Here is a 12,981-nt window from a genome sequence, read left to right as displayed (position 1 = left end):
TTCAGAGGATACTATCTCCCAAACCTTGCCTGAGGTCACGCGCGGGTGCTTCTGGCCTGGCGAGCCTCTGTGCGTCACACCCACTAGTTGGATAAATTGACCCGGTATAACCCACTGTGGTGCGGTACGTGGCTCCAGGAAGTCGCCAATCTCTCAGGCTTTAGAGCATGGGATCTCATTGGGATTTCACGGCTGGGGGATGTCTGGGGCGTGAACCATAAACTCACCTTTCAGGACTTGCAGACCCGGCACTCCCTCCACGCCTCCCAGATTTACTGATACCTGCAGTTACGCCATGCCCTCCATTCTCATATCTCAGAGGACACCTCCCTGCCCAAATACAGTCCCCCGGAAGCCCAGGTCATAACCGGTAACCTGGGGAAGGATGGGATCTCCTGCATCTATCCTTCCCTCACAAATAACACCCTCAACTCCCGTCCCAACTCTGGGGCAAATGGGAGGGTTGGCTTGGTTCCCTGGATGACGCTGGTTGGAGAGACGCATTGATGGCTCCTAAAACAGTTACAGCCTCAGCAAGGCTTCAACTAGTTCAAATATACTATCTGCACGCTGCCTATCTCACGCCGCTGCGTCTTCATCGTGCTAGGCTCCGACCTGATGCATCTTGTCCCTGCTGCAAATACCCCCAGGCTGACTTTTATCACATGGTATGGCTTTGTCCCGCAATCACGCTCTATTGGAAGTCAATAACTGGGGAGCTCACTGAGGTCCTGGGCTGGGAGGTCCCCCTTAGCCCAATGAATGTGCTCCTGGGTATTACCGAGGGAATGGATGGTTCCAGAGCTGAAAAACTGTTTCTAAACACGGCTATGATGGTGGCCAAAAGAGACATTGCGGCCAACTGGCTGAACTCGGCTGCACCCACCATGGCGCGTTGGCGCAGCGGGGTGGATTGGTGCGTTGCACAGGAGCGGCCCATGTATGAGGCCAAAGGCTGCCCGAAGAAGTTTTGTAGAATGTGGGGCAAATGAGTCGGGGTGGTAGAGGATTGATAATCTCAGAGGAACACTTATGGACTAGGATGAGTGTGATGCTATCTTCTCCTTGCCTGTCGGGTTCTGTATGCTGGTGTAATATTCTCCTGTCTTTGTTTTGCACTGATAATTGTACTAATGGCTGGTATTGTTTTTCTTTTGTTGGTCTTCATAAAGTCAATAAAATTGATTTTCAAAAAGAGGCTAGATGACTAGGACATCCGGGACATGATGTCCAGCGCATACCTGAAGGGCAGACGAACAAAGATAAATCTTGTATTTCCCAGAAACATAGCACAAACCTGACTTAATGACACAGACCTTAGAACCAATTGTACAAAAAAGAGGGTACCCCTGTAACTAGATAGGTTCCTAAGTCAGGGATTAAACAACAAATGTAAAAATAATTACTTAGGCAACTGTTGAAAATATGGGCAAACAATTGAAAAAACGAAAACCCAGATCCAATTCTATATCAAAAACAATTGAATAGTATCAAAAAAGGCAAGTTATGCAAAAAACATGATTAATGTACATTAAATAATTACATAATCCAAAATACATTCTTTATAGTTATGTTTTTAAATGAGCGATATATTCCTCCATCTGAGAAATTATGGAACAAGCCTAAATATGCAATCACATTTCCATATTCATCCTTGTAGGATGGGTACAGTGGGTTTGTAAATTGTTATGGAGAACAAACCTATGAGCTATACAAATCCATCTAGGCAATGATAAGTATTGATTAACTTTCTCATGGATTGTATTACAGTGGCCTAATTAAAATCTCTTTTACTTTGTTTTATATCTCTGGCCAAACGTTCTGAATTTTTATGGCTTGTCACAATTCCGCTCGACTAATGAAATTGAAACATGTGCATATACAGCATGGCTAGTAGATTTTGACCAATAGTGACCTACGCGCGTTTCGGCTCTACAGCCTTCATCAGGAAGCCATGATGAGTAACACCTTAATTAATGCACAATATAATATTGTGGATTAGATACGGAATGCCAGCCCCTCTCTGTTTGAATGCGTTATGTCGTTCTGTTTGGTGAGGAATGTTCGAAACGGAGTGTCTTTCTGAACTATGTGTAGATACTGCACTATGGCCATGTATTTCCCGCCAAAGGCATCTCAGGCGATTAAATTGTTGTTGCGCGGTACCTGCACGGGATGGTGTATCGTCCCAGTAATGCTGGTTCAAAGCACCGCACTCCCAATAAAAATTGACCCTCGAGCGGTATAGATGGGTCTCAGAAAAACGCGGGAGGTACCCCCGATGTGGGTCCCGCTATTAGCAGATTGGGCAGACTCCACAAGTGCCCAATTATTGCTTCGCCAACTCGAGGTGGCCCGGGGGCTCAGTAGCACGGGATGTACTAACTCATGAAATTTAAAAAAAAGCCTTAGGATCCCAACTGAATGTCAAGTCGCTTGGATGTACAATGGACACCAATCTCACCATCAAATAATGCATTGCCTTAATAATTGCCTAGTACCAGTTCTCTTTGCTGAAGAAAGCGAAAGTCTTTGTTCCAGTGAATGACTTCAGAACTGCTGTTCAAGCCCTCGAACCTTATCTGGATGGTGGTAGCGCCTTGCTCCATGGCCTCCTGACTCGCTTCGTATACCTCGCAGCATGTTTAATCCAGGGCTGAGAAAAAATATCATCACTTTAGCCCCTTCTTGAAGGAACTGTCTAGGCTCCCCATGTCAGCCCACACCATTTTGAAGACCAGCTATTTTATATATAAAAAAGACGCTATCACTGGGGTGACGAAACTCGAGGGGGCCTCCCTCCAAGGCACGTGGAGGGCCTCCCTCCGGACTCAATCAGGAGCTCTGAAGCCTGAGTGCTGTGCTGAGGGGGCCCCCTGGAGCTTGGGACCCCCGCCCTGCTGGGGCCTGTGTTACGCCCATGCATGCTATACAGAAAAGTGATGGATGGAATGCTTGAATTAATCTCAGCCACTGGTAAGTATTCGGCACCGCATCACAGTCCATCGTTATTTCAGGGGCGTAGCTAGGGGGGGGGGGGGGGCGGTGGGGGCGGTCCGCCCCAGGCGGCACTATTTTGGGGGCGGCGCTGCGCTGCACACGTGTATGAAGTGCAAGCGGAAATGCTTGCGAATGCAGCTGCACGCACGTTTCCAGGCCGACTTGAGATTTCATGCCAAACAGCTTTTATCGTTTTGGATGGTAAAAAGAAGCGGGGATAGATAGAATAGATCCCTGTGAGACAACTTGATTTATGCTCTTAACTTTATAGCCTGTGTAGAGGTGAACCACCCTGAATGCCCTCCCGCCCGGAGTTCTGCCGCCCGCCTGTGGGAGAATCGGAGTCATACTTCTGATTGAGGCCACAAGTGCACTTTACCGAAGCTTTAAATTGCAGCAAAAAAGTAAGTAGAGCAGGGAATGCTCCGCTTTTGTTTCCTTAGTCATAATTTAAATAAATAAGCAGCCGCCGGCCGGTAACTGTTAGAATATAAATAAATCTCGTTTATTGTCAGGGTAGGGCAGGCTCCTTTCAGTGCACTCATGCACGCCTCCACAGCCTTGCTGGCTTCGTCAGCGGATGGAGCATGACTTTGGCCGTGTAATAATGATGTTAGTAACGAAAATTCAAGAAAAACTCCGTAAAAAAATGCACTTTTAAAGGTTGCACTGCAACTGGGCTCGGGGACCTGAGTGCAGAGTAAACAATGAAAGGTGAAAATGGTGCGCGTATTTCAGACGGTATCCTGTTATAAGCAGTGCTTTAAATGGGCCGGTACTCACCGGTACTGAGTACCGGCACTTCTTAGATTTTTCCCTCGGAGTACCGGCACTTCTCTACTTCAGAGGAGAGTACCGGCACTCATGAAAAAGTAGGCTCATTGGATCTGCTGGTGAGCAGGAGTAGAACGTGTCTCTGGCAGCCAAGGCGCCGCTTCTGCAGCCCCGACCTGAGCCCCAGCTGAGCTATTCAGCAGGGCTCATGTGAATAATGTCCGGGTGCTCGCCATCACGCTGTGCTTGACAAAGCAGGGTCCCTTCAGGCCCTGTACTGTCAATCACATTCTCACTATCATGTGCGTTCGTGCAAGCACTGGAATCATGACAGTCCCCTGGCAGTGGCAACCAGCCTAAGGCCAGTCTGTTCTGGTGGCAATTAAAAATGCCATGGTAGGTGACGAGAAAAGATGGCTTTCATCTACCTCAATCTTTTGTGTGTCTACTAAGTTTGTATCTATGCCTGTTTTTGTATGAAAAAGTGAAAGAAAGAGAGAGAATCAAGACACTCTCAGGAGGTTTTTTAAAGAAAATGTGTGGCACTTTGTTTGTACATGTCTGCTCTGCGACAAAGATTCATAAATAACATAAAAGGGAGGGTTGGTGGGTGGTTGAGTGGATGGGTGAGTGGATGAGTGAGCGGATGGGTGAGTGAGCAAGGGTGGATGTATAGATGGATGATTGAAAGCTTGCATGGGTGAAAGAAGGTGAATGATTGGATAAAGGGCGGATGGTGGGTGGATAAGTGAAAGTTTGGATGGATGAATGAAAGGTAGGGAGGATGGATGAAAGGATGGATGAGTGAAAGGAGGGATTGAGTGAAAGGGTGGATGGAATAAAGGAGTGAAAGGGTTAATGGATGGATGAGCGAAAGAACTGATGGATGAGGGAAAGGGTGGATAAAGAGATGGATGAACGAAAGGATGAATGGTTAGGTTTGGAGATGGACGGATTGATAGGTTTGGATATGAACGTTGGATAGACGGAATGGTGAAAAACTGAATGATTGATGAAAGACTGAATAGACGATAGAATGTAAAGGTTACATGGTGGACATAAGCAGGTAAATTGTAGGATGAAAGGATGAATGGATAGATTGATGGAAGAGACAAGAGATATCTTCTGGGGAGGGTCATGATGAGTTGCTCCATTTGCTTGGTGCCATAAGAGCTTTGGTGCGACGTAGGGGTATTTTCAGTTTCTTCCTACTCGTGTGCTCAAAAGTATATAGTATTGTGCCAAACATCAATTAACAGTATGACATTAAGAAGGTGCAACTATTGCAAAAACAGGAAATGTTAACATATTATTGCATTTCTTTCATTTTGTGTAATGAGTTAACCTGCTTTGTTTATATAATCACATTTCTCATGTGTTTTGGTATATGCTGCAACTAATATAGAAGTTGTTAAGTATCACCATGGCTTGGCTTTAGCCCCGCCCCCTCACTATTCCTCTAGCTCATTTTAATGAGTACCTGCACTTATTTTTTCCCATTTAAAGCACTGGTTATAAGGTGCTAAATGTGGATCATTATTTACAATTGCTGGCACCAATGAGATGAGCTAATGACTTGATGCATTGGCAAAACCTTCATACGTCATGACTGGCTTACAGACAACCAGTGACAGAAGAATGTGAGTTAGGATACTGACAAAAGCCTATGGCTGAGGGGGAATCAGCTCACAGTTAGTCTCAGTATAGGTTGTATGAGCTCTGAGGCAGCTAATACTGTCTCAGACTTACGTCAATGTTCGTCACACGTCTGACCCTCAGGACATAAACATGAGAATACTGCATGAAATGCCATTCAATCAATGGAATACTAAAGTGTTTCAATTTATTTTCAATGCCATTTATTAGACCGTGTGGCCTTTAAGAGGTGACCCACACAAGACTTATTACAACATGTGTTGTCGCCATCAGTTATACTGTCTTACATTGAACAGAGCGATATGCCATTTGTCGCTTAGTGTACACTGCGCCCATTCACCGCACTAAACATCTGATACAGCACTGTCTGCTATTACTACGAGGATCTATGTCAGTTTTCACACAAACACAGGTGTCTGTATTCATTAGTTAGCAATCATCCAATCACATGTATGTAAAGAAGTATATGTATTAAGAGGATAAGATGAAGCACTGAGTTTGCAATGTGGATGCAAACATCATGTTCTTCAAAGACATGGATTTAAAGCAAATAACTGTGTCTTCCTCCTTTTTGTGTTTTGGTCACAATTTTTGTGTTCTGATAAATGTATGTGTCCCTAAACAGTGCAACTAATAACAGCCATATTTCACTCTAGAAGTTTGACGCTATTCCTGAAAAGGCTGAGTGATTTATGAGTCCGAAGGACCATAATACTGAAATATATAGTGAATAAATGAGGGATGACTGCAAATTATAAGCCGACACCGCAGTGGAGGGAAACTGTTAATATCATAAACCTAACTCCAGACAGGATCAGGTATGTTTTTTACATGTCCTGCCGGGCCCCCAGGAAGACATTGCTGCGACCCTGGTAGGGCCTTGGCAAAATAAAGTACGTTACGGTGAGCGCTGTTTTTAAAAAACACCCACCGCGCACACTGCAGTTCTGCTGCTGAGAGCATTTGCCCTTTCTGCCCCGGTCAGAGCACCGTGGTGTATGGACTGCCCCACAGACTCGAGCACAGCACTGTCTGTGAACAGCTGAGCAGAGCAGCTGTCAGCAGTGAGTTCGCCACTACAGCCCCAGGCAGGATTTTCCCATTGGTAAGTGGCCTGTAACACTACGGCGCAAACACTAGAATCAGTGCAGTGATGTTTGTGTTTAGGAAGAGAGCACGCAATAAGGTTCAGATTGCAATAAGAAAATGAGTTGAGTTGCTGAACTAAGTACGATAAGGTGTTCCGTAGCCAAACATGATCTGTCAATTGTACACTGTCAAATGCAACCAATTTGTCTGTGGCTTTGCAAGAAGCAGTAATGATGACAAGTGTAAAATCATGTAAGATGCGAGTAGTTTGTGGGTATATAATCGTTTTACAGTAGGATCAGGTGTTTTGCAGCAGTTCCAAGTTCTTATCATAACTTGTCCTTGCTCAAATAAGTGTCATTTCTTAACGTTTATCTGTTTCCATGTACTTAATTTGTTGATTTTGCTCGAAACATAGTGTCATACATTTAGTAGTTGAATGTCATTCATAGGTGTCCTGAAACCTTGAAAATGTCACACATAAGCACTCTTAACATGTGGCAGCTATGCAGTCTGTGTTTCATGTCAGATAGTGCCCTTCCATTTCTTATGCTTTGCAATAGTTTAAGATGATTGTAGAGTTTTTCGTTGCTCAAATGGCTGTAATTTCTGATATATATGTTTCACTCATTTTCATTGCTTGATTTTTACTGGTGAGAAAGTGTTACTCATAGTTGTTGAATGTCACTCATAAATAATTACATTGAAAATATGAAAATGTCACACATTAGCAATCTGAAACCTTGGCAGCTATGAAGTCCGTGCTGGAGGTGGGACTGGAGCGCCGACTGCTGCTCCCTGTAACAGTCCGGAGAGACTGAGAGACGAGCCGGGGCTGTCCGATCTGCAGGCGGACAGCAGCCCTGAGCCCTGCCCGCGGCCTCGTGTTTAACTTTGGGACAGCAGCAGGGCATCGCTGACTTTTGAACCCTTAAGTAATATACAAACACACCCTGAGCTCTGCACCACCACCAACCTGTTTATTGAAGACTGTTTCGCAGCAACCCAAAGCAACCCCCTGGTCTGGGATCAATGTGCGAGGCTCCCGGGGAGGTCGGGGGTGAGAAAGAGCGATACATCCCGAGACTCAGGGCCGGGGTGGAGCCAGGCCTTAGGGAGTCCAAACACCTGCAGCCAGGCCGCTGGCGCACTCGAATCCAGTGCGATTTCATCTTTTCTAGCCACCCTAGACCACACTCCATTGCAGCCATCCTAAACAGCCGCCTTTAAAGAGCATCATCGCGTCTCTTATTCTCAACCTCCCCCACCCCGGCACCCCCACACCCCTAACTAATTTCTAAATCGTAATCTTCTTGAATTCGAGCCGCGCCACTCTCCTTCAGTAATAGATTTCCTGACCTCTGTTACAGTTGACCTCATCTCTCACGTGTTTTTCTTCTTCTCTCAAACCATCACAAGCCACCTTTGCCTGCCTCCACACACCCACTCACGACGACCCCCCCCCTTTACCTTCACGGGGCCCCTCACACTCTTCCCCCCTTGTGCATGGGTGATCTGTGACGTTTGTGGCACCCCAACACATCCTTTTTCCCCTTCCTATAGCGCACTGCGTCATTTATAAAGCACGCGGTGGAACTTTCGAGCCCACCACCACCCCATGTCTAAATTATTGCTAGAGCTCCTATTGCTTCTGCCCAACACCCATCTTGGTAGCCTTTAGGCAAACAACCTTTAACAAATGAGCCCCCCTCCGAGGGTAGAAGAGAGTAGTTCTCGCAGTTTTGACTGTTTAGTCACTGACCTCTGTTACTTCAGCAATACTGGAAGTTATACAGTTCTTTTACCAGGACTGCAGGCCTTTGGAAGCATGTGGATGAGAGAGCATGAAACTGCCTGCGCTGTGGGCAAAAATGGGTACATTGTATTTTTTTTACTTTTGAAAGTAATGGGGGGTAATTTTGGGAGAACATTGGCAAAGCAGGTTTTGTTTTGGGGTAAAATGTTTCCTTACTAAAATGGAATGCCTTGAAGCTGTGGACTGTTTTGCAGCTCCAACACATGGGTGGGAACTAACCTAGTTAGTCAGTATGCAAGTGACATCATGGTGTGTGCCATCACAGTCAGTGATGTCACAATGCATGACATCGCACATGGCATCACAGTAACCAACAGCACAAGAAGTAACATCAGATATTGTGATCTCACATATTTGTTTTTATTAGGTATATAATGAGTGCATTTAAGCACATTATGAGATTTACCAAATTAGATTTTGCTTTGGGGTTGTGCAAAAAAAAAAAAGTGGCGCAATCCCGATGCAAAATCTGCGTCTCAACTCATTTTACACATTTTTTAAAACCCTGCCACAAAGAAATTGGCAACAAGGAGAAGCATTTTAGTAGATCTTTTATGATTAATTGGTTACAAAGTCTGCGTTTTCTAATATTTTTTATAGGGTTTAGACATCTGCTGCAGAGGTGCCCAGTAAATGTCAGGGGATAATACTTGGTGAAATAAGCCTGGAGATTAAAATATTTCTTGGAGAGATTTCTGTTTGTGTAGTCCCAGATCTGACTCAAAGTAGTATAGAAGGTTAATGTGCCTGCAAAGCACATCATGTAATATGCAGATGGCAGAACTGTATATTTTTTTGGGGGGATGTAGCTAGGTAAGTGGGTTACTGCTTTGAACACAGATCCTTTTGTTACTTGCAGTTCCTAAATACTAAACCTTTTAATATAGCACAGGGAGCTATGTAGGATATGTGACTAATACACCTTTTAACCCTCACTGACACATGCAACACATCTTGTACACTGATTTACACACTTGCGTGATTTATTGTCAATGTGTATGTCATGTAAATCTCTCTGACACCCTGCATTGGGATGCGAGGTTAGTATTGGGCACGCTGCACCTCCGCTCCGACCTTTGCTTTCACCTGCAGTGGAGTAGAGAGTGGCGTCATAACTTAACCCCTTCAGTGCCCATGACGAGCTGGACTCGTCATGGGCTGCGGTGGCGCTGTGCCCATGACGAGTCCAGCTCGTCATGAACTCCGCCCGCTAATGGAAGGCGCGGCACTGGGCGGGGAAAGGGGCGGGCATGCAAGGGGTTAAACACTGCCAATCCACCCCCGCTGCTCACCGTCCTTTTTCCCCCGCACACCTCCTCACCCGCTACCTGCCATGGGTGGCAATCTGGGGGATAGCCCCGGGCGCCAGAAGCTCTAGCTACGCCACTGCGTTATTTTGCACATCATAACATCTCATTGTGGGCCTAGCCATATGCAATTCATTCTTGAGCCTGCTCCAATGGGAAGGGGACAGTCCAGCACGAACTGCCAGGCCCGGTCCTCCCTGAACTGAAGCACAAGAAACCCAGTGCCAGTCTTGCCTTAGTTGGGGCTCATAAGCCAGGAATAGCTTGGTTCCAGTGACAGAGTGTGCACAGGACCCACATCTTGGCATGCCTGTCCCACTTAGGGCGAACTAAACTGCTCCTAGATTGCTTGTTCTGTATAGCAGGATGTGTGGTAGTTGCTTCACCATGCACGGAGTAGTTCTATGTGTGTGTATGTGTTTTTTTTAGCATGATTTGGTACTGAAGTGTAAGAAACAATTCACACCGTAATAGAGGCTTTGTGCTTTGGTTTGAAGGCTCCTTCTAATGAGATCCGCGATAACATAATTACATTTTTGAATACATTGTATAAAAGAATGGCTCTTGGGACATTAAGTGAGTGTGATTGGTACATGTTTTAACTACTACATCATGTTGCATTAGGATCTGCTGCAGCAGGTGTTTTTACAAACTCAGCCTGGCTTTGGAATCACCTTCATGAGGTATATTTCTCAACCGATGTTTCTATTTGTATAGGATAGAAACAGACTAAAATGCGGAGCGTGGTTAGAGAACCTGTATTACACTTCTCAGTATACTTTCAGTGTAGGAATGTCATATCCGAAATCTGGGACACCCGTTCAAACTATTTTTATCTTTACATTTTAATCTACTCCTTTAACGTGAAATAGTTTTTAGTCCAAAATCACTGAATTCCAAATAAAGATTTAGCATTATTATTAATTGTAAAACAATAAAGGCTAAGGAAATGCAGGGATTCCCACAGGCTGTTTTGTCTGTTCGTTTGACTAAGTCATCAACGGATACTCCTTACATGCTCAGACTGAGATGTCACTCCTAGAGACTTCCTGGAATAGCAGGTGTACAGGTTATAAATAAAATAAACTCTAACTCAGACCGATATCCTCAGACAACAGGGCAGGATTTGGCACTCATGAACTAAAAGGATGATCCCTTGCTGGAGATTATTTTTAGGTATACTCCTGCCAAAAACGTCACTTTTTTCACACTCCTTCTATCTGGAATCAAACAGTGTTGTAGAGCGAGCTAGCAATAACAGTAAGCCTTGACTGCTAGGGTACTGGATACAGAATTGGTTTGACTATATAGCATTTCAAACAGCACTAAATCATTTGCCAGCTTCTGAACTTTCCAATACATAAACCCTAATTTTAAATTCTGAGGACTCAAGTGCAGTTTTTATTATCATTACGTAAGAGAAACATCTTCATACAGCACAGATATTATATACTGTATTGACTATAAGACCACTAATACTTTGTATACAATGTTTTCCAAGATACATACGTGCGGCGGTCTTTGAGGTCCGACTAGAAGTGTAGAACCGCACCAATGTGCCATATTTTATGTGCTGGAAAAAAATCAATAGCGTTTGTACAAAAAAAAGTAAGAGAAACAACTTAGGGAATTCCTATGCTCTAAATTTATATAGAATTTATTGTCATTCTCGTATAGATACAGTGATCGTCATAGCCGACTGCAGAGCTTTTAATGAAAACCTGTTGAGTCACCTTGCTATTTGTGGTTATCAGCTTGTTCTGTTCTTTTTTCTGTGGATTCATAACACATTGTACATATTATTAGTTGCCTAAGCTATAGCGTTGGTTTGATGGTCTATAGTTGTGCTACAGGGTGTGATTGTTTCTGCTAATTTTCTTTGGCTGTATATTTCACAGGTGCCATGGATGTTGCATTAGGATCTGCTGCAGCAGGTGTTTTTACAAACTCAGCCTGGCTTTGGAATCACCTTCATGAGGTATATTTCTCAACCGATGTTTCTATTTGTATAGGATAGAAACAGACTAAAATGCGGAGCGTGATTAGAGAACCTGTATTACACTTCTTAGTATACTTTCAGCGCTGGAATGACATATCTCAGGTTATCTAATAACGAGTTAAAACAAGTGAATCATTTCATTGTGGCTTACAAAATGTTCACTCTTACCTCACACTTCTCATCTTAACTCGGACACTGCCTCCCTAGAGTGGTGACAGCTCTGAAATAGCATACCACCGAGAGTGTCTTGTTAAATGACAGAGATTATGACTTGGATTTTAGTGCCAAACATTTCTAATTGTTTTAACATGCTGTTCATAAAGAGATACATTGTACTTTGCGTTGTGGAACTCAGTAATTGATGTTGCAGCCAGTACAACAGAGATTGAAGGGCCTTAGATTTGCTTAGGAAAATTGAAGTTAATTGGAGACCAACAAAAGTGTAACACATGTCAAAATCAATGATCATTAGTATTGTTGCCTAGAAATGCCATGCAGGTTTTCAGTCTTAAAACAAACGCACTGTAAACTCTTCATTGTATAATATGTAAAAAGACAAAAAAAGTGTCTTTAGGGAGGTTTGTGAAGAACACCCAATGAGTCTAACCAGCCTTTTTTTGTTAGGTCTCAGCTACAGATAACTGTTGGCAAACCTTTTGTTTCAAATACATATTGTAAACTTAGAGTGGGTTTTGGGACAGCACTTTACTCATGATGGATGGCTTCCATGTCTGTGTCGGGTATATGCTCTTGATTCAGGGGCTTTCCATCCTATTCTTGTATTTTTCCCACCCAGGAACACTACGGTCTCAATGTCCAGTTTGGATGAGTTGTATCCCTCCACTGCTGCCTTCAGGGGACTCTTGTAGGTCTTGCCTGCAGACAACTTTTTAACTGTCCATTGTTGAAAAAATGTTTGTGTGCAATACCAATACATAGAGTGGGCTTTGAGTCAGCCCATTTTTCATGATCGGTTTGCTTTCATGTTTCATTTATGTTCTTCCTGTTTGATGACTCTCCTCCCTGCACATGTTTTTCTCTCTGCCATGGAGCATATAATTGGATGGCTTGATTGGATGGCTTGATTGGATGACTTGCTTCCTTTCACTACTTACATTTTTGGAATTATTGTTTTCTTTCATCACCCCATGGGAGTTCACGTGTTTTATTGCTCTCTCCCCCGTGTGCTGCTTCGTATCATATCCTCTCCCCCTTTGATCTCAGTGTTGCTCTTAAGCTTGTCCCCACCCCTCACAGTCAGAGTTAGATTTGTATTCTTATTTTTCTGTTTGATTCTCCCCTATTCCCCCTTCCCCAATGTCTCCGTTGCTACCGTATCC

General features: G+C 44.1%; 1 protein-coding gene across 1 annotated transcript in view; it reads left to right on the top strand.

Annotated features, from left to right (window-relative positions):
* Positions 1–12,981, top strand: part of LAP3 (leucine aminopeptidase 3) — a 353,892-nt gene that overhangs the window by 294,726 nt on the left and 46,185 nt on the right. The window contains exon 11 of the mRNA XM_085642373.1: positions 11,541–11,620. Within this exon, the coding sequence (XP_085498499.1) occupies positions 11,541–11,620 (80 nt within the window). The remainder of the gene's footprint in view (positions 1–11,540; positions 11,621–12,981) is intronic.

Source organism: Triturus cristatus, chromosome 2_2, assembly GCF_964204655.1.
Source record: "Triturus cristatus chromosome 2_2, aTriCri1.1, whole genome shotgun sequence".
In the NCBI taxonomy this organism is placed as follows: Eukaryota; Metazoa; Chordata; class Amphibia; order Caudata; family Salamandridae; genus Triturus; species Triturus cristatus.
This window is presented reverse-complemented; position numbering and strand designations above follow the sequence as displayed.